Below are 23,565 nucleotides of genomic sequence, written 5' to 3'. Positions count from 1 at the left end.
GGAGGGAGAGCGGCTGCGCGTGATTGAGAAAAGCATTAGAAAGGCCACACGAGATCACGCACAGGAAGCTCATAGCTCGGTCCCTGGCCCACGGTAAGCCCCATGGCATGTCAGCCATCAGCACTACAATATAAGCCAAGAACTGCAATCGAAACGTCTACCCAACAGGGGGCTTCAATAAATTACATCCGTATTACATCTTCTACAGAGAAGCACTTTTAAAGGTACCTGTAGATATGCTCTGACTTAGAAAGATGCTCCTGAAAATTCATGTAAATGAAAAAACATGGTGAAGAATTTTCTATGCGGTATGAGCCCATTTTTTAATGCAAATTATATTGATGCATATATGTGCAATACATGGGGTCGTATATACATACACTCATTCCGGGATAAGTCTGGAAGCACGTATTACCTTAGACTATAGTGCAGGAAGAAGGGAAACTCTCACTATTTTAACTTCTGAAACTGCTAAATGTTTCAAGTATGGGTTATTTTGTGAACTTTTTAAAGTATAAAGAGGATGGCTCAATTTTACATGGCAATGTTCCCTGGAAATCTTACCACGGAAGTTCCCCCCTTGTGTCTTTGTCCCTTCCTTCCCTCACCCACGCGTGCAGTCATTACCACGAGTTTAGCCCAATTAAGTAGTCCTAGACTCAGGGCGAGAGATGAGCAAGTTCCAGAGCCTGCCCGGAAGGGCACAGTTTAGACCGTGACGTAGGCAAGAAAATTGAAGATGATGAACAGTGACAAGAGACTTAAGAAAGAGAAGAACGTGGGGAAGCAAAGTGTGAGGATGAGCAGGAAGCGGGCGGAAGGACAAGGAGGGGGAGGACATCGGACCTAGACACGGGAACGATCAGACAAGTGCTTTAAAATAAGTGTGATTAATACGCTGGAGGTCTCTTGGAAGAGTCGGGCAAGCCTGGGCAGTTAAGGAATACAGGAACGCTCTGTACTTTCTGCTCAATTTTTCTTGAAACTCAAAATCGCTCTCAAAATTAAAGTTTATTAATTAAATTTTAAAAATGAAAGTGAAATAAAGATCGTTTCAGACAAAAGTGTGAAAATTCACAGAGAGCAGTCTTTGCTATCACAAATTGTTAAAGAAGTCCTCACAGCAAAAGGATGCTGGGTGAAAACGGACATTTTGCAAAAAGAAATAAAAAGCACGAAAATGGTATAAATGATGGTAAATATGAAAAACACTTCTGTCATTTTAATCGCTTTAAAAGATAGCTGCATGTCTTCAGGAGATAAAGTAACAAGGTACCGTGGGATGTATAACGTGCGTGGAAGTAAAATGCAGAAAAACAACAGCACAGAAGATGGGGAAGAGGCCACAGAAGTCCACGGAAGCGTGCTCTGCACTCCTGGCACGTTCTCACACTGTACCCTGCGCTGTACGCACAATGGCATCTTCTCATTTGAATATATGTTGTAATAAATTAGAGAAGCATATTGTAATCCCTAGAACAATAACAATTTTTTAAAGGGGACATAACTAATAAGCCATAGTGAAGATACACCGAATCCTAAAAAAGAAAAACAAAGTCCATGGGACAAAAAAAGTGATTCCTTTCTTTCAAATAATGAAATAATGAGTAATATGAATAACAATGAAATAATAATGAAACAATGAATAATATGAATAACAATGAAATAAAAATAGCAAGAAGAGTTGAGTCAATAGAAAACAAACAGCAAGATGGCAGATGCACACCAAACCATATCAACAGTCACTTCAAACATGCATGATATAGACATTAAAATGAAAAGGCAGAGATTGTGCAACTGGGGAAAAAAGCAAGACCCAATTCTATGCCTTCTATAATAACCACATTTTAAATATAAGACATGGGCAGGTTAAAAGTAAAAGTATAGACAGATTACAGTCAGTAATCAAAAGAAAACTGAGTATGTATATTAAATTCAGACAGCAAGCTTCAGAGAAGGAACGGTACTAGGGACAAAGAGGGACATTACACAGATACAGACAGATCAATTCATTCAAGAAAACAGAAAAATACTAAACATGTATGCACCCAAGTTCAAAATACACAAAATAAACTGTTAGAACTGAAAAATAGAAAAATCCAAAATTATAGTTGGAGATTCCAACATTCCTCTCTCAGTAAGTGACAGAACAAGTAGACAAAAAATAAGAAAACAGAAGAGCCGAACAATGTTCTCAGCCAACTTGTCTTAATTGACATTTGTAAGATAACCCATCCAAAAATACCGGATGCACATTCCCTCCAATTGTGCCTGGAACATTCACTTCCATAAAACAATTCCAAAAAATTAAAAAGAAGAGAAATAATACAAAGTATGTTCTCTGACCACAGAAGACTTAAACTCAGATTAAAATAACAGAAAGATACCTGGCAAATGCTTCAATATTTAGAAATTTTAAACTACTTCTAAATAACTCATTGGTCAAAGGAGAAATCATTATAGACATTAATAATACTTTATACTGAAAGGTAATAAAAATATTAATATCAGAATGTGGAGATGCACCTAACATAATACAGAAGTACTCACAGACTTAACAGCAATCTTACAATTTAAAATGCAGATGTTATTTTTAAAAGGCCAAAAAAATAGTTAAACATACCTCAGAAGAAGAAAAAGAACGCAACTGATTTCCCCTCGAAAAAAGGAAATTATACAAATTAAGAGTAGAAATTACTGAACTAGAAAATAAACACAGAACAGAGAATATCAAAGCCAAAACTTGACTCTTTAACAGAACTAATGTACTCGATAATCCTCTGGTAAGAATTATTCAGGGGGAAACAAAAGAAAAGGCACCAATCACCAATAACAGAGTAGAAAATGGGGCGATACTACAGATTGCACAGTCAATAAAAAGAGAATTGCCATTTTCCAAAACATAATGACATAACGGATCTAAGCAATGATGATTTGTGACCACTAAAGTCATGAGAAGAAAGGCTGGTGGGGAATTTTATAATGAAAGAATCCAACACCTGCACCCACTGCTCAGTATGAACATCTCCAAAAGTGGGAGACCCAGACATTGTTTCCTGATGTTTTGTAATGAGAACCATACAAACCAACACAAGAAGTATTGTTTAAAAAAAAAAATTGAAGCCGAATCTAATCAAGTCTCCAAATGTAACTTTCAGTTTACAGAAAATACAAAGAACAAAGGATCATGTTAAATTATGCCATGAGGATAACGGCCACGGAATCCAGAGTGTGGAAAATTCTACAAAACTAGTGACCCCTTCAACAAATAGATGGTATAGAGAGAAGATGAGAGGGAGAATCAATTAGGGATTAAAAGAGATTTAAGATCAAAAGGGAAAAAAAACTATAAACAAAAAGAAGACTTAAGAGACACATATACCTAATGAAATGTGTGGATCTTATTTGGATCATGATTCAAACAAATCAACCAAAAAAAGGCATATGTGAGGCAGTTAGGGAAAATTTAACACAGAGTGGCAGACTGGAAGGCATTATTATTAATTGGGTTGAGTCTGATAATGATACTGCAGTTAGATTTAAGTCTTTAGCTGGATAAAATGATAACCTGTTTTGGATATGCTTTCAAATACACCAGCAAAAAAGCACAAAACTTCTACAGAGAAAATGACCAAATTTTACTGGGATATTAAAGAAAACCTACAAAAATAGAAAGATATACCATGTTTATGGATTGGAAGTCTAAATATTGTAAACAGGGCAATACTCTCCAAACCAACCTATTCATTCAGTGCAAACCCAAGCAAAATCCTAATAGGTGGGAACGTCTGGGTGGCCCAGCTGGTTAAGTGTCAGCCTTCAGCTCAGGGTCGGGATCCCAGGGTCCTGGGATGGAGCCCCACGTAGGGCTCCCTGCTTAGTGGGGAGCCTGCTTCTCCCTCTCCTGCTCCCCCTCCTTGTGTTTGTTCTCTCTCTAGGGCTCTCTCTCTCAAATAAATAAAATCCTGAAAGAAAGAAAGAAAGAGGCTGTTTTTAAAAATCCTAATAGTTGTTTTGGTTTGTTTTACTAGAATCTGATGAAGAGATTTTAAAATTTATATGAAAAAACAAAGGACCAAGAATAATAAATCACATCAAAGAAGAAAAACAAAGGGCAAATCTTGCTCACTCAGTTAACAAGACTACCACAAATCCATAGTAAACAAGACAGTGTCGTAGTGGCTAAGGGGGAGACAGACTATTGGACGAAGAGACAGTCCAGACAAAGAGTATTATAGACTGGGTTAGAACAGAGGTGGTACCCCAGAGCAATGGGGAAAAGACATAGTTTAGGTAAGTGGTATTGTGACAATTGAGAAAATGAAGCTGGACCCCTTGCTTTCTTACAATGAACAAAAATTACTTTCAGATGGATTGTAGACCTAAATGTGAAAGAAAAAAAAAAAGATAAAGTTTTTAAAGCAATATAAAACAGTATACTTATGATCTTGGGGTAGAGGAAAACATTTTAGAGAAGTTCCAAAGTGCACGAAGGATAAAGTAAAATGTTGATAAATTTACATCAAAATGAACAGCTTCCAGTCACCAAAGAACACCGTAAAGAGAGATGAAACACAGGCCACAGGACGAGGGATGATGTTTGCCATACGTAATTCACCCAGGTTTGAAAGCCAGAATATGCAAAGAGTTCCTACAAGTCAACAATAAAAAAGAGAATCCAACTTCCCCATACCTACCAAAGAAAGATTTAAATGGGCATTTCACAAAAAAAAGAAAAAAAGGAAATACAAAGAAGAAATACAGATGCCCGGGGCGCCTGGGTGGCTCAGTGGGTTAAGCCTCTGCCTTCAGCTCAGGTCACTATCTCAGGGTCCTGGGATCGAGCCCCACATCGGGCTCTCTGCTCAGCAGGGAGTCTGCTTCCCCCTCTCTCTGCCTGCCTCTCTGCCTACTTGTGATATTTCTCTCTGTCAAATAAATAAAATCTTAAAAAAAAAAAAGAAAGAAATACAGATGCCCAACAAACATATGAGGTGTTCAAATTCATAAAGATGTGAATTAAAATCACAAAGCAGTACCGTTATATACACTAGCACACAACCAGACTGGCTAGTATCTTAAAATCTGACAATACCAATTGGTAGATAAAATGTCTGGCAAAGGTGGGAGTGCACCAGTGTGCACCAGTGCGATCACTTTGGAAACTGGCACTGTCTCCCGAAGTAGAAGACAAGCATGTCTCATCACACAGGAACGCTCACCTGGCTACATGCCCGGCAGACATGTGGACTGATGTGCGCCCAGATACATGTACTGGATTGTTCATAGCAAAGTTTTTAATAAGAGTGAGAAAACTTGAGTTACTCTAACAACAGAGAAAATGTCAGTATATTCAAACAACAGAACACTGTTACAAAATGAACAAACTCAAAAATACCCCATATGGTTTCACATATTTCAAGTTCAGAAACTCGAACTTATTATTAACTTATTCTGTTTGGAAGTAGATCCTTAGGTGCTAAGACCAGAAACAAAATTAAGGATGTGATGAACATCAACATCCAAAGGCAGTCACCACGAGGCAGGGAGGGAGTGGTGGTCAGGAGGGTGGGGAGGGCACACGTCCGGAATGACCTCAGTAACGGCTGTGTGGGCAAGTGCTTCACAAAAACTCCTTTACACTTGGCACACCTGAGTGGCACAGATGGCTAAGCATCTGACTTCAGCTCAGGTCATGATCCCAGGGTCCTGGGATCGGACTCCCAGCTCAGCAGGGAGCCTGCTTCTCCCTCTCCTTCTACTGTTCCCCTGCGTGTGCTCTCTCACTCTGACAAATACATAAATAAAATCTGAAAAGGAAACAAAACAAAACAACCCTCCTTACACGTTACCTCCAGTTATCTGTATGGGGTATATTTTACAATAAAAAAAGTTTTAAAGTTGAAAAAAAGAGACAGTAAAGGAGAAAAGGCATCTAATAATCTCAATAGATGTACAACCAGCATTATATAAAATTTAGACCTCACTGAGGATTTTTAAAAACTCTTAGTTTATTCTATGTAATAAATCACTTGTACTCTTCAAAACTGTCAAGAATATCATGAGAGGCAAAGAAAGGCTAAGAAACTGTTAGAGATTAAATGAGCCTAAAGAAACATAATAATCAAATCCAGTCCATGATGCTGGGTTAATTCTGCACCTAAAAACCAACCAACCAAACAAAAACCCTGACTTAGAGGACCTCTTGGGACCACTGGACAATCTGATTAAAACCTATATATTAGAGGGGCACCTGGGTGGCTCAGTCAGTTAAGCATCTGACTCTTGGCTTCAGCTCAGGTCACGATCTCAGGGCCCTGGGATCAAGCTCGGCATCGGGCTCCAGTGCAGGGTCAGCTTGGGATTCTTGCCCTTTGCCCCTCCCCCGACTCACATGCTCTCTCGTGCTATCAAATGGAATAAATAAAATCTTTATTAAAATTCTAGATATTAGGTAACAGTATTGAATCAAAGTTCAATTTCCTGACTCTGATCACTATACTGTGATTCTATAAGTGAACGGCAATGTCCCCGTTAGACAAACGCACACGAGAGTCACCATAGAGAAAGCAATGTGATAGCTACACTTACTCTCAAATGGCTCAGAAAAAAATGTGAAAATAGAGAGAGAGTAAATGTTAACTCGAACATGGCAAAAGGTTGACAACGGCTGAATCTGAGTAAAAAATAGACAGGAATTCTACTATTCTTGAAACTTTTAAGTGTGAAGTTATTTTTAAAAGTTTAAAAACAGGGGCCGCTGACTGGCTAAGTTGGTAGAGCATGAGACCCTGGATCTTGGGGTTGTGAGTTCAAGCCCCACACTGGGCATAGAGATTACTTAAAAATTTTTTTTAAATTGTTTTAAATTAAGGGGCACCTGGGTGGCTCAGTCGGGTAAGTATCTGACTTCAGCTAAGGTCACGATCTCGGGTCCTGGGATCGAGCCCCGCATCTGCTGCTAGGCCCTCTGCCCCTGCCCTTGCTTATGTGTACTCTCTCATTCCCTCTCTCTCAAATGAATAAATGGAATCTTTGAAAAAATTAAAACTTTAATTAAAAAGATATAAAAATAATCTCTTAACAAATTAGAAATATAACTCTTCCTAAGCTGATAAGATGTAGCTACTAAAAATATAAAACAAGATAGGAAAAGAAGAAACCAAATTACTGAATTTTACACACAACATCATACAGTATGCAGAAAACCCAAGAACCGGGGAAGTTATTAAAATTAATAAGTGAACTCAGCATAATCAATGGAGACAAAGTCAAAATATAAAAATCAATTCCATTTTCATGTTATTAGCAGCAATTAGAATTTAAATTTTTAAGAAATGATACCATTTACATTCATGTGGAAGATCAAATACCTAGAGCGAAACTGAAAAAGGTACAGAAGATCTCTACACCAGGAAACACACACACACACAGGCACAGAGAAACTGAAGAAAATCTTTTAAGAAACGGAAGGATTAGAAAACTAAATATTGTAAAGGTGTCTGTCAATACTTTACAAATTGATTTATAGATGCAATGCGATTCCAATGAAAATCCAGCAGGTTTTTTTCCCCTAGAAATTGAAGAACTGGTGCTAAAATGCATTTCGAAATGCAGAGAGTCAAGAACAGCCAAGATACTCTTGAAGAAGAACAAAGTGGGGGGACTCACTCTAGCCGGTACCTAGATTTTGATGATAAAGTTACAGTAATGAGGACAGGGTGGGCCAGACACAACGACAGATAAGAAGACCCAGGAAGCAGACTAGGATGTCCAGATATGGACACTTGCTTTAAGACCAAGGTGGCAAGGGCGCCTGGGTGGCTCAGTGGGTTAAAGCCGCTGCCTTCGGCTCGGGTCATGATCCCAACGTCCTGGGATTGAGCCCCGCATCGGGCTCTCTGCTCAGCGGGGAGCCTGCTTCCTCCCTTCTCTCTCTGCCTGCCTCTCTGCCTACTTGTGATCTGTCTGTCAAACAAATAAATAAAAATAAATAAATAAAAATAAATAAATAAAAAGACCAAGGTGGCAAAGCAGAGCACAGACAAAAGGTAGTATTTTCAATAAATGGCACTGGGTCAAGTGCACACCACATGGAAGGAAACGAAATTTGACCCCTACCTCACATCATACACAAAGAAAGCAGTTCCAGGGGGACTGCAGATCCAAATGTGAAAGGTGAAACAATAAAACTTCCAGAAGACAATATAAGGAAATACCTTTTTTCTTTCCTTTTCTTTTTAGGTAGGCTCATGCCCAGCATGGAGACCAATCGGGGTTTGAACTCAGGACCCTGAGATCAAGACCTGAGCTGAGATCAAGACTCAGATGCTTGACCGACTAAGCCCGCCAGATGCCCCATAAGGAACTATCTTGATGGTCTTAGGGGAAGAGAACGTTCCTTATACATGAGGAGAAAGCACTAAGCATGAAAGAAAAAGTTGAGAGACTGTGAACCACATTTAAATTAAGAACTGCTCGTCAAAAGACATCACTCAGAGCACCGTGATTTCCCAGTCTGTAACACTGGCACAGTAAGCAGACTCACTCAGCAGCAGTGCCCGTGAGCCTTCTACAGTTCAAGAGACACAGACAGTACATAGATATGGAGTAGAGACTCAGCGAGCATCGCCCAGTTTTCATAGAACGGTGTAGTACGTAAGGAAAGATGCGAGGGAGGGCTGCAGGCGGGGAAGTCCGGAGGACAGCTCAGGACGAGAAACACACCAGGGCTTGTGCGTGGATGGAAAGAGAGTGCGTCACAGGCAAGACGGAAGAGGCAGAAGACAGAAGGCATATCTGACGGAGGAATGGAGACCAGAAGAGACATACCTCCCCCTCTGAGGCGGGAGGGAAGAATGCCCTCAGACTGAGGTCAGGGCGAGCTGTCAGTGGAAAGAGATGTCTTAGCGTCTGCTTTCTTCATGACGGAAGAGTCAAGGTCACCCGTTGAAGAGGCACGGTCTGAGGCTAGAGTAGAATCCTGCCAGCCCCATGAGAAGTGACAATACAACACAGCAGGACGGCTGCACCGGAGTCCCGGAGCACAGGACAGTCAAGAAACAGAATGAGTGAGCAATGCTCTAACTGAGGTTTGTCAATTAGGCGACACATTTTCCTCTTCTGAGGACAGCACATGCGAAAGAAACCCAGTTAGCAATCCTATTTATTTAAACCCCATTAACTCTCATCAGCATTTTATTCCTGGCTCACCAGGTGATCAGTAAGACAGTAACAAGAGTAATGGGAAAACCTAATCAAAGGGTGCCGTTCAGACAGAATCCCAGCCACCTGGAAACAGCCCCCATTCCACCTCACCCACGAGGGCCCTCAAAGCTGTCACAGAGAAGTGGTGACCACTGTCAGCTTAAATCAGACTCTGCTGAGGGCTGTAAGTATGGGAAGGGCTGAGGCGCTCACCGATTGAAGATGTTCTCACTGAAAGCATACTTCTCCAGGCGAGCGAGTGGAGGCAGGTTATCCTGGCCTGGAATGTCCAGAAAGGCCGTTACCCTCATGCTGTCACGACCTGGGCCATAGTCTTCAAATCCATCTAAAGGGGAAGAGGGGGAAAAACTGCATTCATCGGGTCACAATTGAACAAAGGGCAGGCCCTCACAGCACGATTTCTACCCTCATGGCCCTGTCCCGTAGGAGCCTCTGGGTCCCCAAACTTGACAACTCATCTAAAATGAAGTGGGTAGGTTTAGAACCCAAGAGAAGGGTGACAAGACCAGAGTCATAAAGAAAACCTAAGTGTCCTTTCAGTGCCACCAATCTGGCCTGAGTCACCTCTGGTCAACATGGATGGTCTGGAACCTCTCCTCTACCCCGGAAGTCAGGACCCTGTGAGAAACCTCCATGGCGTGCTATGCAAACAGGTGAAAGAAGGGCAAAAGCAAAACAGGAGTATGGTCTCATAAGCAAGAATATGCTAGAAAGTCGATCCCTTATTTTGTCTTGTCCTGAATGTGCCAGTCATATAGCTTCCTGAACATATGACGTTGACGCCCATCAAACCACATGAGAACACCCGACCAGACCCCGCCCCCCACAATGTGGATGTCCAACGGCTTCCTCCAACCCCCCGCTCTGGCCAAAAATGAGCCTGTGGTCATACTGGACATAGCACCCCGAAGCCTGCTCCTCCCCTCATCCCCAGCTGAGGGCAGGCAGACCCTCCCTCCAGTGCAGTGGAGTGGCATGGCTGAGCTCATGGGCAGTGGAGTCAAACATCCCTACAATAAGATGACTCCCCCAACCACAACTTACTGGCTCTGTGACCACAGTAAGTGATTTAACCTGTCTACACTTCCATGTTCTTTTATCAGGGATGATACAGAATGCTCCATCAGGACGTTGAAACAAGGGAGTCTGGGCATGTCAAGATCTGCGGGATTTAGCCCCTCATAATCCGTCCAACCTTGACCATGGCCACCACCCTTTACCCACCCACGCTTCAGGGGCATAAACGCTTCCCTACTATCACCTGCACTGAAATAACTGGGTAAGGAGCACTAGTCATGCAAAAAAAGCAGAGGATTCCTACCTGGCAGAGAAAAACCAGTTAATTTAGGCAGTAACTGATAAGAGTTTAAAATAAGAAATGACACTTTTGTGCCGAGGTATTTACTTTGAAACACTAACCACATTTTTTTCTCCACAAATTCTTCTACGCTAGTAATTAGAGCTTATTAAAAATTTACACTGTGTAACAGTTACCCAGAGAATTTTAATAAAGAAGTATACATTTGTAGAAAATACATGTGTGATGCAATCAAATACATCATTTCTTGCAGGATTCTTGCCAGGGAGGAATGGGTCCCCACTGAGTCACAGCCAAGTCCCACTAACCATAGTCACTTTGTATGAGCTATTTTCGGTGCATTTCAGGGTCCAGGAGGAACACGCAGCCTCCATCCCACAGATATTTACAAACAGTGTGGACCTAGACTGCAGTGGACTTTAAAACATTAAGTTTAAAGCAGAGTTCATAGGGTGCCTGGGTGTCTCAGTCAGTTGAGTGTCTCAGTCAGCTAAGTGTCTCCCTTTGGCTCAGGTCATGATCTCAGGGTCCTGGGATCAAGCCTCACGTCAGACTCCCCACTCAGCAAAGAGTCTGCTTATCCCTCTCCCTCTCCTTCTGCCCCTCCCACTACTTGTGTTCACTCTCACTCTCTCTCTCCCTCTCTCCACTCTCTCAAATAAATAAATAAATAAAATCTTTTAAAAAATAAACAAAGCAGTTTGCTAAACTTTTGGGAATCACAGATAGTTTTGGAACATGACGATGGCCACAGATATGCATACTCAAAACTTTTCATAAAGAATCTGGGGTTTCGGGCGCCTGGGTGGCTCAGTGGGTTAAGCCACTGCCTTTGGCTCAGGACATGATCTCAAGGTCCTGGGATCGAGCCCCACATCAGGCTCTCTGCTCAACAGGGAGCCTGCTTCTCTCTCTCTCTCTCTCTCTCTCTGCCTACTTGTGATCTCTCTCTGTCAAATAAATAAATAAAATCTTTAAAAAAAAAAAAAAGAATCTGGGGTTTCAAAAGATCCTCCGAGGTCCACCTGTGTACTTCATGGGTTAAGAACTGCTGTTTTAAAGTAACAAAAAATATGCAGGCATTCTTCAAAAAACCTGCTGGAGAACTAAAGAACTTTGCAATTAGTTTCACAGAAGAATAACTGTTAATAGAGAATATTAATGATTCTACTATGCTAACTATAAAACATTATACTAACTGTGTACATGGAAATAAGAGCCATAAACCACTTGATACCGGTAATAACTGATGCTCATTGGTTACTTCCAGGAACTGTGCTCAAAGCTTTGTGTATAGCAGCGGTTCATTAAATTCTGACAACAACCACATCATCCCCATTTCTGGTGAAAGAGCTGAGGCTGAGAGAAGCCAAGAAAGCTGCGAAGGGCACAGGGCTAGAGAGGAGCAGGTCAGAACCTCAACTCCAACAGCCAGACTCGAGACACCGCCATGCTGTATCGCCCGAGGAAACCTGCATTCTCATTTTCAAAGAAAGCCCGCCCACCTGCCCACCTGAGCCGCAGGCATGGTGACCTTCCCTTAGTTCAGCAAATGCACCAAAATCCTTCATCTCAATGATCTTCTACATGTCCCTGCCACTGCCTGGGACACTCTCACATCCTACCACCCCCACCCCCGCTCCTGCCCTAAGGAGAAGGCTTCTCTCCGGTTACAGCCTCTCCCAGAGCTGTGGGCCCTTCTGTCCTAACGCTTCCCGCAAAAGCAGCAGCACCGGGTTTGTGACTATTTCGTGCGTGTCTCCCAGTGGCTCTGGGAGCTCCGTGAAGGCGCTGTCACCCTCACGCGCCCAGTGTAGGACCTGACAAGTAGTAGGTGCTCCATAAAAAGTAGCAAAATGAGGGGCACCTGGGTGGCTCAGTGGGCGAAAGCCTCTGCTTTCAGCTCAGGTCATGATCTCAGGGTTCTGGGATCGAGTCCCGCGTCAGGCTCTCTGCTCAGTGGGGAGCCTGCTTCCTCCTTTCTCTCTCTGCCTGCCTCTCTGCCTACTTGTGATCTCTGTCTATCAAATAAATGAATAAAATCTTTAAAAAAAAAGTAGCAAAATGAGGAAAGACGTCACCAAAAGAAACCTGAATGAAAACAAATACCAGAGTGTCTGGGTGGCTCAGTTGTTAAGTGTCTGCCTTCAGCTCAGGTCATGATCCTGGGGTCCTGGAATCAAGCCCCTCATCAGGCTCTATGCTCAGTGGGGAGCCTGCTTCTCCCTCTTCCACTCCCCCTGCTTGTATTCTCTCTCTCTCTCCCACTCTGTGTCAAATAAATAAATAAAATCTTTTTAAAAAGTCAAAGAAAAAGATTGCTATAATACAGAATTATAAAATCTTTTTTAAAAAATCAAAGAAAAAGGCTGTTATAATACAGAATTAAAAAGAAGGAGCCTTGATAAATTCCCTCATTTTGTGGACGGCTAAACAGACGTGTCCCCAAAGACAGCAGCAGACCTAGGATTCTTAGCGCCCAAATGTTCTGCATTCCAGGCAGTGCTCTTTCCAACGTGCAGAAAAGTCTACTAAGATGAAGGCTAAAGGAATCGAAGAACACCAAACCCAAAGGGAAGGGCTAAGGTCTTGGAGCAACTGAAGGAAGGCGAAAGACTTCGGTTTCCAGCCGACATGGTAACGGACCCTCACATTTTACGCATCTAGAAGACCAGAAAACCATCCATGAAACAAGTTTTCAGGCACTAGACAACAGGCAGCACAGACGAGGGCCCTCAGAGAAGGGACACAAACAAGGGGCCCTGAGACAGCCGCCTCTGACCACCCAGAGAGACTCTAGAGTTCCAGAGAAGGAAGCGCGAGGGGGCCAAAGTCATTGGAGTTTGCAAAGGAGGGAGCAGCACATGCCGACAGAGTGGCCCCTGGAAGCTTCCAGCAAGTACTGATCGGCGCACACGCGAGAAGATACTACGGAGCCTTGGGAGGAACCACCAGAAAGGAGTCAGCAGGTCCTTCCTGGCACTCACGTGCATGGGGCAGCAGTCTGTTCCTACCTGTGACACATGGCACTCTTGTAGTAGTGGCTAAATTAGCCTAGACTAAAGCCTGCTCTAGACCCCCTGATGGAACTAACATCAAGCCTCCAGAATCCAGTCCAATCTAAAAAAGTTAACTACATATCATAACAAGATCCAACATTAGCAGATTTATACAATTTGTACTGTGAAATCTAACACCCCCCAAATTCTTAATGTCTGGCATCCAGTCAAATATTACCATGCATGAAAAGCAGCAAAATAATATGACCTTAATCAGGGAAAATGAATAAACTGAGAAAGTACCCAAAATATCAGCGATGATAGAATAGAAAATGATCTTTAACAACAATTACGGGGTGCCCGGATAGCTCAGTCAGTTAAGCGTCTAAGGCTTGGTTTTGGCTCAGGTCATATGCTCTCGGGGTGGTGAGATCAAGCCCCACACTGGGCTCCATGCTCAGGATAGAGTCGGCTTAAGATTTTCTCTCTCCCTCTCCCCTGCCCCTCCCCACCCACACTCCTACAAGGATGCACACACACAAGTGCACACTCTCTAATAAGTAAATCAATCCAAAAAAAAAAAAAAAGAATGCTCCATATGTTCCAGAAATTCATGGGCATGTTGATGAAAGAAATGGAAATATAAAAGAGACCCAAATGTAAATTCAAGAGATGAAAAACATAATGACTGACTCAAAACATAAACTAAAAGAAATGGCAGATTCGAGAACTGAAAAAAATCAAAGAACTTCAAGGTACAGCAATAGAAACGATCTAAAATGAGGCACAAAGAGGAAAAATAAAAGAATAGAGCATCAGTTATTTGGAGACATTATCAAGCACCATAACATATACAGAACTCGAGTCCCAGAAGAAAAGAAGAGGACAAAAAGAGAGATGGAGAAAGCATCAAACATTTTAGAAGAAGAGCTAAACATTTTTAAATTTGAGATAAACTATAAGCCTACAGATTCCAGAAACTCGACAAACCCCGAGCAGAATACACATAATGAAATATCACATTGAAGTACAACACAATCTATTGCTAAAAATCAGTGATCAAGAAAAAAATTTAAAAAGTGGTCAGGAAAAAAAATACATTATATTTTAAAAAGAGATTAATAATAGACTTCATGTCAAAATCATTAAGGAAAAAGATAATGACATCTTCAGAGTGCTGCAAGAAAAACACTAACCAGCGTTCTTTACATGAAGAAATCGTTTTCAATTGTAAAGGGAAATCGACTTATTCAAACAAACAAACGCGGAAAGAATTCACTGCCAGCACACATGTACTATGAGAAATGTGAAAGGAAGTTCCATAAGCAGGAGCAAATGATGCCCAGACAGAAACCTGAAACTACTCGAATAAAAGAAGAGGCTCAGGAATGGTCAATATAAACGACGACTTTTTTCTCATTTTATAAAATCTCTTTAAAAAATGCCTGACTGATGGGGGCACCTGGGTGGTTCAGTGGGTTAAAGCCTCTGCCTTCAGCTCAGGTCATGGTCTCAAGGTCCTGGGATCGAGCCCCGCATCGGGCTCTCAGCAGGGAGCCTGCTTCTCTCTCTCTCTCTCTCTCTCTCTCTCTCGGCCTGCCCTCTGCCTACTTGTGATTTCTCTCTGTCAAATAAATAAATAAAATCTTTTTAAAAATTAAACAAATAAGATTTTTAAAATTAAAAAAAAAAAAAAAAAAGTAAAATTGCCTGACTGCTAGGGTGCCTGGGTGCTGGGTCAGTTGAGCATCTGACTCTTGATCTCAGAGTCATGAGATCAAGCCCCAAACCGGGCTCTGCGCTCAGCACCGAGTCTGCCTGAGATTCTTTCCCCCTCTCTCTCCTTCCCTCTCTGCTCCTCCCCCCATCCCACCTCAAATAAAAAAATAATAAAATCTTCAAATAGATCCACAAATCTAAGCCCAGTGCATTTTTCACAAAGGTGCCAAGGGAATTTAATTCAGCAAACAGAGCTAGAATAACTGAATACAAAGGTGAGGGGGAAGTGTCCTTTGTCCTTAATTAACTCAAAATAGATAATAGACATAAAAACCATAAAATGATAAAACTTCTAGAAGAAAACATAGGAGAAAAATCTTTTGTGTTCTTTAGTTAGGCAAAGATTTCTTAGAGGGGGTACAAAAAGCATGGGCCACAAAAGGAAATACTCATGAATTCAACTTGAACAAAACTGAGAACTTTTGCTCTTCAAAAGACATTGGTAGGAAACAGAACACCAACTGGGGTGCGTGGCTGGCTTAGTCAGTGGGGTGTGTGGCTCTTGTTCTCGGGGTTGTGGGTTCAAGTCCCATGTTCGGTGTAGAGATTACTTAAAAATAAAATCTAAAAAAAAAAAAGGAAATGGAATACCAAGCCATAGACTGGAAGAAAATACTTACAAAACATATCTGATATCCAGAATATAGAAAGAACTTTTAAAGTTCAATCTTTAAAATAGGAAAACAAAAACTTGAATAGATATGTCATCACAGAAGATACACAAATGACAGCTAAGCAGAAGGAAAGATGTTCAACATCATCAGTCATCATTAGTTACCAGGGAAATGTGAATTAAAACCACAGAGAGATAATACTACCCACCCACTAGGAAGGCTAAGAAAATTTTTTAAACTGACTCTATTAAATGTGTTGGCAAGGAGCAACTAGATCTCTCATACACTGCTGGTAAAAATGCAACATGGTACAGCTCTTAAAATGGTTTGGCAGTTACTTAAAAAAAATAAATATACACTTACCATCTGAGCCAGCAATCCCACTCCTAGGCATTTACAGAGGGGAAGTGAAAATATGTGTGTTTATGCTAAGACTTGTGTTTGTATGTTCAGAGCAGCTTTATTCATAAATAGCCAAAAACTGGAAATAATCAAAATATCTATCAACTAAGCGGCTAAACAAATTGTAGCCTATCCATACAAAGGAATACTTCTCAATAATAAAAGGGAATGAACTACTAATATGCAACCATACAGAGGCACCTCAAGAGCATTGTATCACCTGAAAGAAGCTGGACACATAAGATTTCATTCTGCATAATTCTGACAACATGAAATTCTAGAAAAGACAAAAACATACTAATATACAGCAGATCAGTGGTTGTCTGGATCCGGGGTGGGAAAGGTATGACGGCAAATGGTCAAGACATGACTTCCGGTAGGTGCAGGAAATGTTTCATTTCCTGGTTGTGGGTGTGTGGTTGTGGTCACACAACAGAACATACTTGTTAAGACTCATTTTAACAAACTGCCCTTCAGTGAATATTATTACATATAAATTATACTTTAGTACAGGTGAAAGAAAGGAAAAAGAAAAAAGGAAGGGAGGGAGAGAGGAAGAAAGGACAGATGGGAGGGAGGGAGGGAGGGAAGATGAGCAGAAGGCTGGCTATTCTGTTCTTCCCAAGCCCACCTTACAAAGGCTAGAATGAAAATACCTGACAAGTTGCTGGCACCACTGATTAAAAGAATTTTTAAGAGTACCTAATGTCCTTTGCTCTGATTCTGTATTTATAAAGTGAGCTTGAGATCTTAGTCTCCTTGAGAACTCCGACTCAGAGCCAGAGAATGCACAGTACTTATGAGACCACAGGGACTCGTGTGTGGTCTTCAGGTAAAGCCTCAATTCATTTTAAAGGCATGCAGGAATGTATCTTAAAATTGTTGGGCTATTCATATTTGTCAGAATGGTGCTATCTGCCCCTGGATGGTGTTAAAAAAGGGCTGTCAAGTTCTTACTCTAGACGTTGTCCAGCGGGGAAGTGCTGATCTATCAACCTGAATACCTTAGCCTTCTAGGCAAATATTCAACTCATTTTAGTAAGCAAAAAAACTAACATTCTGATTTCTATTCTAAAATAAGTCCCCTTTTCCTATCCCCATCATTACTCCTTTAACCCAGCACAGACGACCATAGGAGCATGGGCTTTGACAACTACATTAAAACCCCAGTTACTGTGATTTCCAAAAACTTATGGTAGAGGTGAAGAGAAAGGAACCCCTTTCCACCACAAACACAGAAAAAATAAAAAATACGAAATTTAGATAAAATGTTTTAAAATGCAGGAAGGCAGGAAAGGCAGAAAGGACATCCTCAATGCCAGTAAGGAAAACGGTAATCAAAGTGAGAACAGTTAGCATAAGACAACACCCTATGATCAACATTTAAGACCTACATATAGGTCCTAGCCACTAAGATCTCTAAAGGCCACATGGGGATAAATGGCACTGGTGAATTTGAAACCAAGCCCCCAAAAACAGATGAGAAAAGGGGACTACAGTTAGAGTGGGAGTGGGGGGAGGGGAAGTCAATCCTGAGAAATCGAACCACAGGCCTACATGACCTATGAGCGCTGAATCAACTTACACCACCGGCAAACACAGGAGCCCCACTATGAGCTCTCGGGAGGACCAGCGTCCAGAGGTACTGCAATTCCAGGCATCCTAGCACAAGCAAACAAGAGCCTTTCACAATCCAATAAGCATGCAATTTCGCAAAACAACCCCTGCGGAAGATAAATTCCAAACACATACCATTACAAACCGTCAACAGAAAGAACTGACACAACAAATGAGAATTTACATCCCTAAGATTAGAAATATTAGAAAAATCTAAAATAGATTATCAAATAATTATGCATAGAATGAGTAGGATTTAAAATGTAGATATCAAAATGAAAGAAAAAGAAAAATATGAGTGGGAAGAAAGGGCACATTTGAAAAAGAGCCACGTAGAAATGAAAAAGAGAGACAATTTAATTAAAAATTCAGTAGCTGGCTTAAATAGCAGTTTAGACACAGCTCAAGAGAGAGTTAGTGAGCTGGAAGACTGATCTGACAAATCACCCAGAACACTGCACAGAGGAAAAAGGAACTGGAAAATATGGGGACAGCAGTTAAGGCACAGGAAGAATGGAAGGCTAACGTCTGAGATAAGTCCAGTGAGAATTCCGGAAAGTGGGATTAATGAAAATAGGAAGAGGCAATATTCAAACAGATAATGGCTAACAATTTTCCAGAATGGGGAAAAAATGCATATTCAATTTGAAGAAGTACAAACCCTGAATGAGGGATTAAAAACAAATCCATCCTTGGGTGCACCGTAGAATACCCATGGCAAAGAAAAGCATCAAAAAACCCACAAAAAAAAAAAAAAAAAAGCAGAGAAAGATTATAAATTAAATCCCGGATCTTTTCCTTAAAAGATGTTAGCGGCGTATTACTTATAACCAATAGGTGTGGGGTCTTGAGTCAAAAGACCTAGTTCTGCAATCCCACCTGCTTCTTCTTTTTTTTTTTTAAGATTATTTATTTATTTATTTGACAGACAGAGATTACAAGTAGGCAGAGAGGCAGGCAGAGAGAGAGGAGGAAGCAGGCTCCCTGCTGAGCAGAGAGCCCGATGCAGGGCTCGATCCCAGGACCCTGGGATCATGACCTGAGCCGAAGGCAGAGGCTTTAACCCACTGAGCCACCCAGGTGCCCCCCCACCTGCTTCTTAACCAGGTATGGGACTCTGGGTAGACATCCCACCTCTCTGATTCTCAGTTCCCTCCCCCGAAAAATGGACACCTGCCTCAGATGACGGCTGCCTGTAGAAAAAAGGACATTAGATAGTCAGATAAAGTTACACAGCATCTGAAACACCAGAACTTTGAAAAGATCAGCTGCTGTTATGATTATGATTAAGTCGCTGAGCACATTATATTACTAATACTGCTGATGTTTCTGTTCCTAGGCTTCAGAAAGGCAACGATAGCCACTACAAACTGTGTGTGGTGTGTGGGCGGTAGGGGGGTTCTAGAAAGAGAAACAACAGAGGGTGAAGCCTCTGTGTTAAACTTGGCCTGAAATTGAGCTTGACTCCTAAGCCATGCACGTTTGTGGCAAACTCTACAGCTCAGCCAAGGCTAAGAGAACTGAGCTGAGATTTGGTAGACTACCTGTCACAGGACAGAGTTAATGGTGGCAACTTGTTTAAGTGCTACTGAAACAGGGGGCACGTGGGTGACTCAGTCCATTAAGCATCCACCTTCGGCTCAGGTCGTGACCCTGGTGTCCCTGGAGGAAACGTCACACTGGGCTCCTGGCTCAGCAAGGAGGCTGCTTCTCCCTCTCCCTGTGCTCCTCCCCCGACTAGTTCTCTCTCTTAAGTAAATAAAATCTTTAAAAAAAAAAATACCCTATTGAAACAAAACAAAGAAATAAACACTCTTTGGAGGCATGTAACAGAATACAGAGACTGTACAGTGCATCATAGTCACAATATTCAGGTTATAATCCAAAATTACTCAATAAACAAAGAAAGCTAAAAAAGAGACGAAAATCACAGAATGACTCTGAAGGGACCCAAATGCTAGAAACACAGACAAGGATGTAAAAACAGCGCTTAGAAAGCGCTCATGTGGGAACCTGGGTAGCTCAGTCGGTTAAGTATCTGCCTTTGGCTCAGGTCATGATCCTGGGGTCCTGGGATGGAGCCCCACGTCAGGTTCCCTGCTTGGTAGGAAGCCTGCTTCTCCCTCTGCCTCTGTCTGCCGCTCCCCCTACTTGTGCTCTCTCTCTGCCAAATGAATAAATAAAATCTTTAAAAAAAAGAAAAGAAAAAAGAGAGTGCTCATAGACATGAAGGAAGTGCACCTGGCATGACATGCTACCTACTAAAACACCTGAATAAAAACTCAGAAGCTGAAACAGTATCTGCGATTTAGAAATTCAAGGGACGGACTTAACTGAGGAATCAAATAACGGCAAATTTCCCGAATTTGGTGATAGAAACAAGTGTACCTTATCAAGGATCTTAGCAAACCTCCAGAAGAAACACATGCAGAAAACCACACCTAGGCACACCCAAGCCAAACTGCCCACGACCTTGAAAACAGCAGAGAAGAGCAACCACCGCCACCGCGCACAAAGAAGGAAGATTTGAACGCCCGGCAGTGAGCGAGCGGCACACCAGGAGCAGCCAAGGCGGCAGACAGGGAGGCCTCACCTGGGAAGGACAGCAGGGAAACTGGCAATCGAGGACGAGACACCCAGTGAGCCACCCTCGGGAAGAATGATGAAATAAAGACAATGCCGGGTCACCACGACGAGGAACAAAGAGTTTGTTTGTCGCACACCCTTTCAAGCAGAGCCAGCCGACACAGACTCTGAGAAAAGGTGGGAGAAGAGGTCCGCAGGCTAAGGACAAAGGATCCCACTTGGAAACTGGATCTTCCAAAGGACTCTCCACCACTGGAAATGGTAAATATGTGGGTAAATTTTTAAACAACTGTATCTCCTCTTAATTTCTCCAAAAATAGGTCTGATAGTCTGGAGTGATGCAAAGCAAAAATGATAATTTAGTACTGCGGAGTTTTTAGCATATGCAGATATACCACATAATGAAAACAATAACATAAAGCAGTAGGGTAATAAATGGAACTCTACAGTGGTCAGGTTTCACCGTTTTACATAAAGTGCTGCATTATTAACTCTAAGTAGATGGTTTCTGTCTCCACAGCCAGACGTGGGGACCCTTTAAAACCCTGGGACCGTGTCATATAATGCCTGGCACACAGCAGACACTTAATAAATATTGGCTTCTGTAGAAGTCAGTCTCCCGAGACTTTGATTACCAGGATTCAATTCAGGAGTCCAGCAGCCCCTGAGAAAGCAGAGAAAATCTAGTTTCCACAACAACGAACGTGAGACGTGGCGTCCAGCCACCCCCACAACCTGAGTTACAAAGCAACCAGGACATTCAATCTCTCCTGCTTGCAAAAGTGAGAGATCTGAGTTTCAAAAAGGAAGAAAGCAGGTCAAAAACTACCCTACAATAGGTAAATAAAAGGAGGGAAGGAGGGAAGGAAGGAGGGAAGGAAGGAACTGGAGTATTCAATATAAAATGCATGAGTTAATCGAAAAATACCCAATCATCCTAACAATGAGTATAGTAGAAGGAAACTTGGGGGATTCATAGTAAATATGTAAGGAAGGGCAGAGGGAGTGAGGCTGTGTAAAGCACATCTGAACCAGTAAGAGATCTCAGTTGCAGGGATTTCTGTTTTGTTTCCTTTTAAGAACTGGAGCTATGTATTTCCTCTTATACAGAACAAAGACCCATGTTATGTAAATGTGGCCGGTCCTGGGGTCTGCGGGCAGTTTGCATGAATATGCTGCTGGTGGCCACTCAGAGCCAGAGAACGAGCCTCTCTAGCGCCCCAAGGTGGTCCCACACTCTCTGACTGCAGCTCTGACCCGGGCCATGCTGCTACCTGATCTCAGAGTACAGACAGCTTGGGACATCATGTCCCCCTATGTGGCACAGGGAAGGTACATTAAGTATCACTAAGTCACAAAGTGGGCAAGTTCTTCCCACCCAATTCTCTAATGACATCAACAAAGTTGCCTTCTGGTGCTATTAAGTCAGTAAAACTGGCTCATCTTCCTTTTTAACACAATGCAGACCTCACGCTCTGAAGCTTGGGCAGGCAGCTGTGTCTATCTAGAATTTAAGGTTATTTTATTATCTTATGATATTTTGGTTACGTTTCATGTTGAGCGACTGATACAAGTTTTCCAAACCTGAAGTTTTCCAAAAAAGAAGTTATTGATACAAAGAAAAATATAGATGATAAACAGATAAAGCAAAAACAGAAAAACTGACCTCAGAGATGACTGACTTCTGAAAATAATGGATTGGTGTAATCCAAGGAAAATATTCCCACTAATGACATCACATTCGTGTGCAAATAATAATGCCTTTTATTTCAAGTACTGAAAAATCTTTTTTTTTTCTTTTTTTGGTATAGGTAAACATTTTCTCGTGTGGATCAATATCCTGGCCCCTTTCAAAATTAGAAGATCCTACCTGAGGCTAAATTAATGAGATTATCATTGAGATTATTACTATTAACCTATAAATGATACATTAGATTTTTTTAAACTATTTCATGAAAGCATCAGTTTATTAAAATGTACATGCAAGCAAGGATTGGCTCCCCTTTCCACAAAGTGAATGAAAGTAGCCAGCAATATCTTCAATGTCACTTGTGAAGGCGTTGGACCAGGTACTGTGGTTAATAACCTCTTCCCATGATGTTTTAATGCTTTTTTCATTAAGTCTTCCAAGACAAACTAAATCAAGCAACAGCTGATAAACTATATAGTAACAGAGCAAGAGTTCTCAGCCCCAGCACGACTGACATGCTCATTCTGGGGCAGAAGCTGCGCATCATGAGATGTTTAGTGACAGTCCTGGCCTCATCTCGCTAGTTGCCAGGAGCTTCTTTTCCCACAGTTCTGACAATCAAAAACATCTCCAGACACTGCCACAAGTCCCCACTTGAGAACCACTGTAAAAGAGAAAGACTATCAGGAGTTACCACCTGAACAGCCTGTGGCAAATCGCTGGTCCCAGGAGGGGATGGGTCTGGGGTCAGTAGGAAAGATCTGGCCCACTTTTGCCTCTCTAAGCTCTCCCACTACTCCTTCTCCCCCTCACCGCCCTCTCCTCCAGCCACATGGCTCCTTGCTACTTCCCAAACACTCCAAGGGCCTTTGTACTGCAGGGTGATTCCCTCTGCCTGGAACTCTCCTCCCCAGGATGTCCTCTCTGAGAACCTCCTTTTCTTCTTCTTCTTCTTTTTTTTTTTTTTAAGATTTTGTTTATTTATTTATTTATCAGAGAAAGAGCAAGCACAAGCAGGGGGAGCAGCAGGCAGAGGGAAAAGCAGGCTGAGCAGGGAGCCTGATGCAGTACCCTGGGATCACGACCTGAGCCGAAGGCAGATGCTTAACCAAGTGAGCCCCCCAGGCGTCCCCTCCTTCTCCTCTTTAAGATCTGCTCATTCATCTGCTCCTTGAGTTCCTCCCTGACCACTGATTTTGAAACTAGCCTCCCACCTATACCTCACCCTGCCATGATCTACTTTTCTATTGTTCCAGAGAAATTATCCCCTTATAACACATAAAGTGTTTACTTCCTATGTTGACTGTTTATCAGCTGGGTTCACTCTCCCAT

At 42.0% G+C, this 23,565-nt stretch overlaps 1 protein-coding gene across 1 annotated transcript in view; it reads right to left on the bottom strand.

The window, feature by feature from the left end:
* The window catches only part of LOC308349897 (serine/threonine-protein phosphatase 4 regulatory subunit 1-like), a gene marked incomplete at its 5' end in the record, with an annotated part of 81,573 nt that overhangs the window by 43,458 nt on the left and 14,550 nt on the right, over window positions 1–23,565 (bottom strand). The window contains 1 exon segment of the mRNA XM_080814748.1: window positions 9,421–9,553. Within this exon segment, the coding sequence (XP_080670874.1) occupies window positions 9,421–9,553 (133 nt within the window).

The sequence above is a fragment of the Martes martes genome (assembly GCF_963455335.1).
Source record: "Martes martes genome assembly, chromosome: 9".
Taxonomy (NCBI): Eukaryota; Metazoa; Chordata; class Mammalia; order Carnivora; family Mustelidae; genus Martes; species Martes martes.
This window is presented reverse-complemented; position numbering and strand designations above follow the sequence as displayed.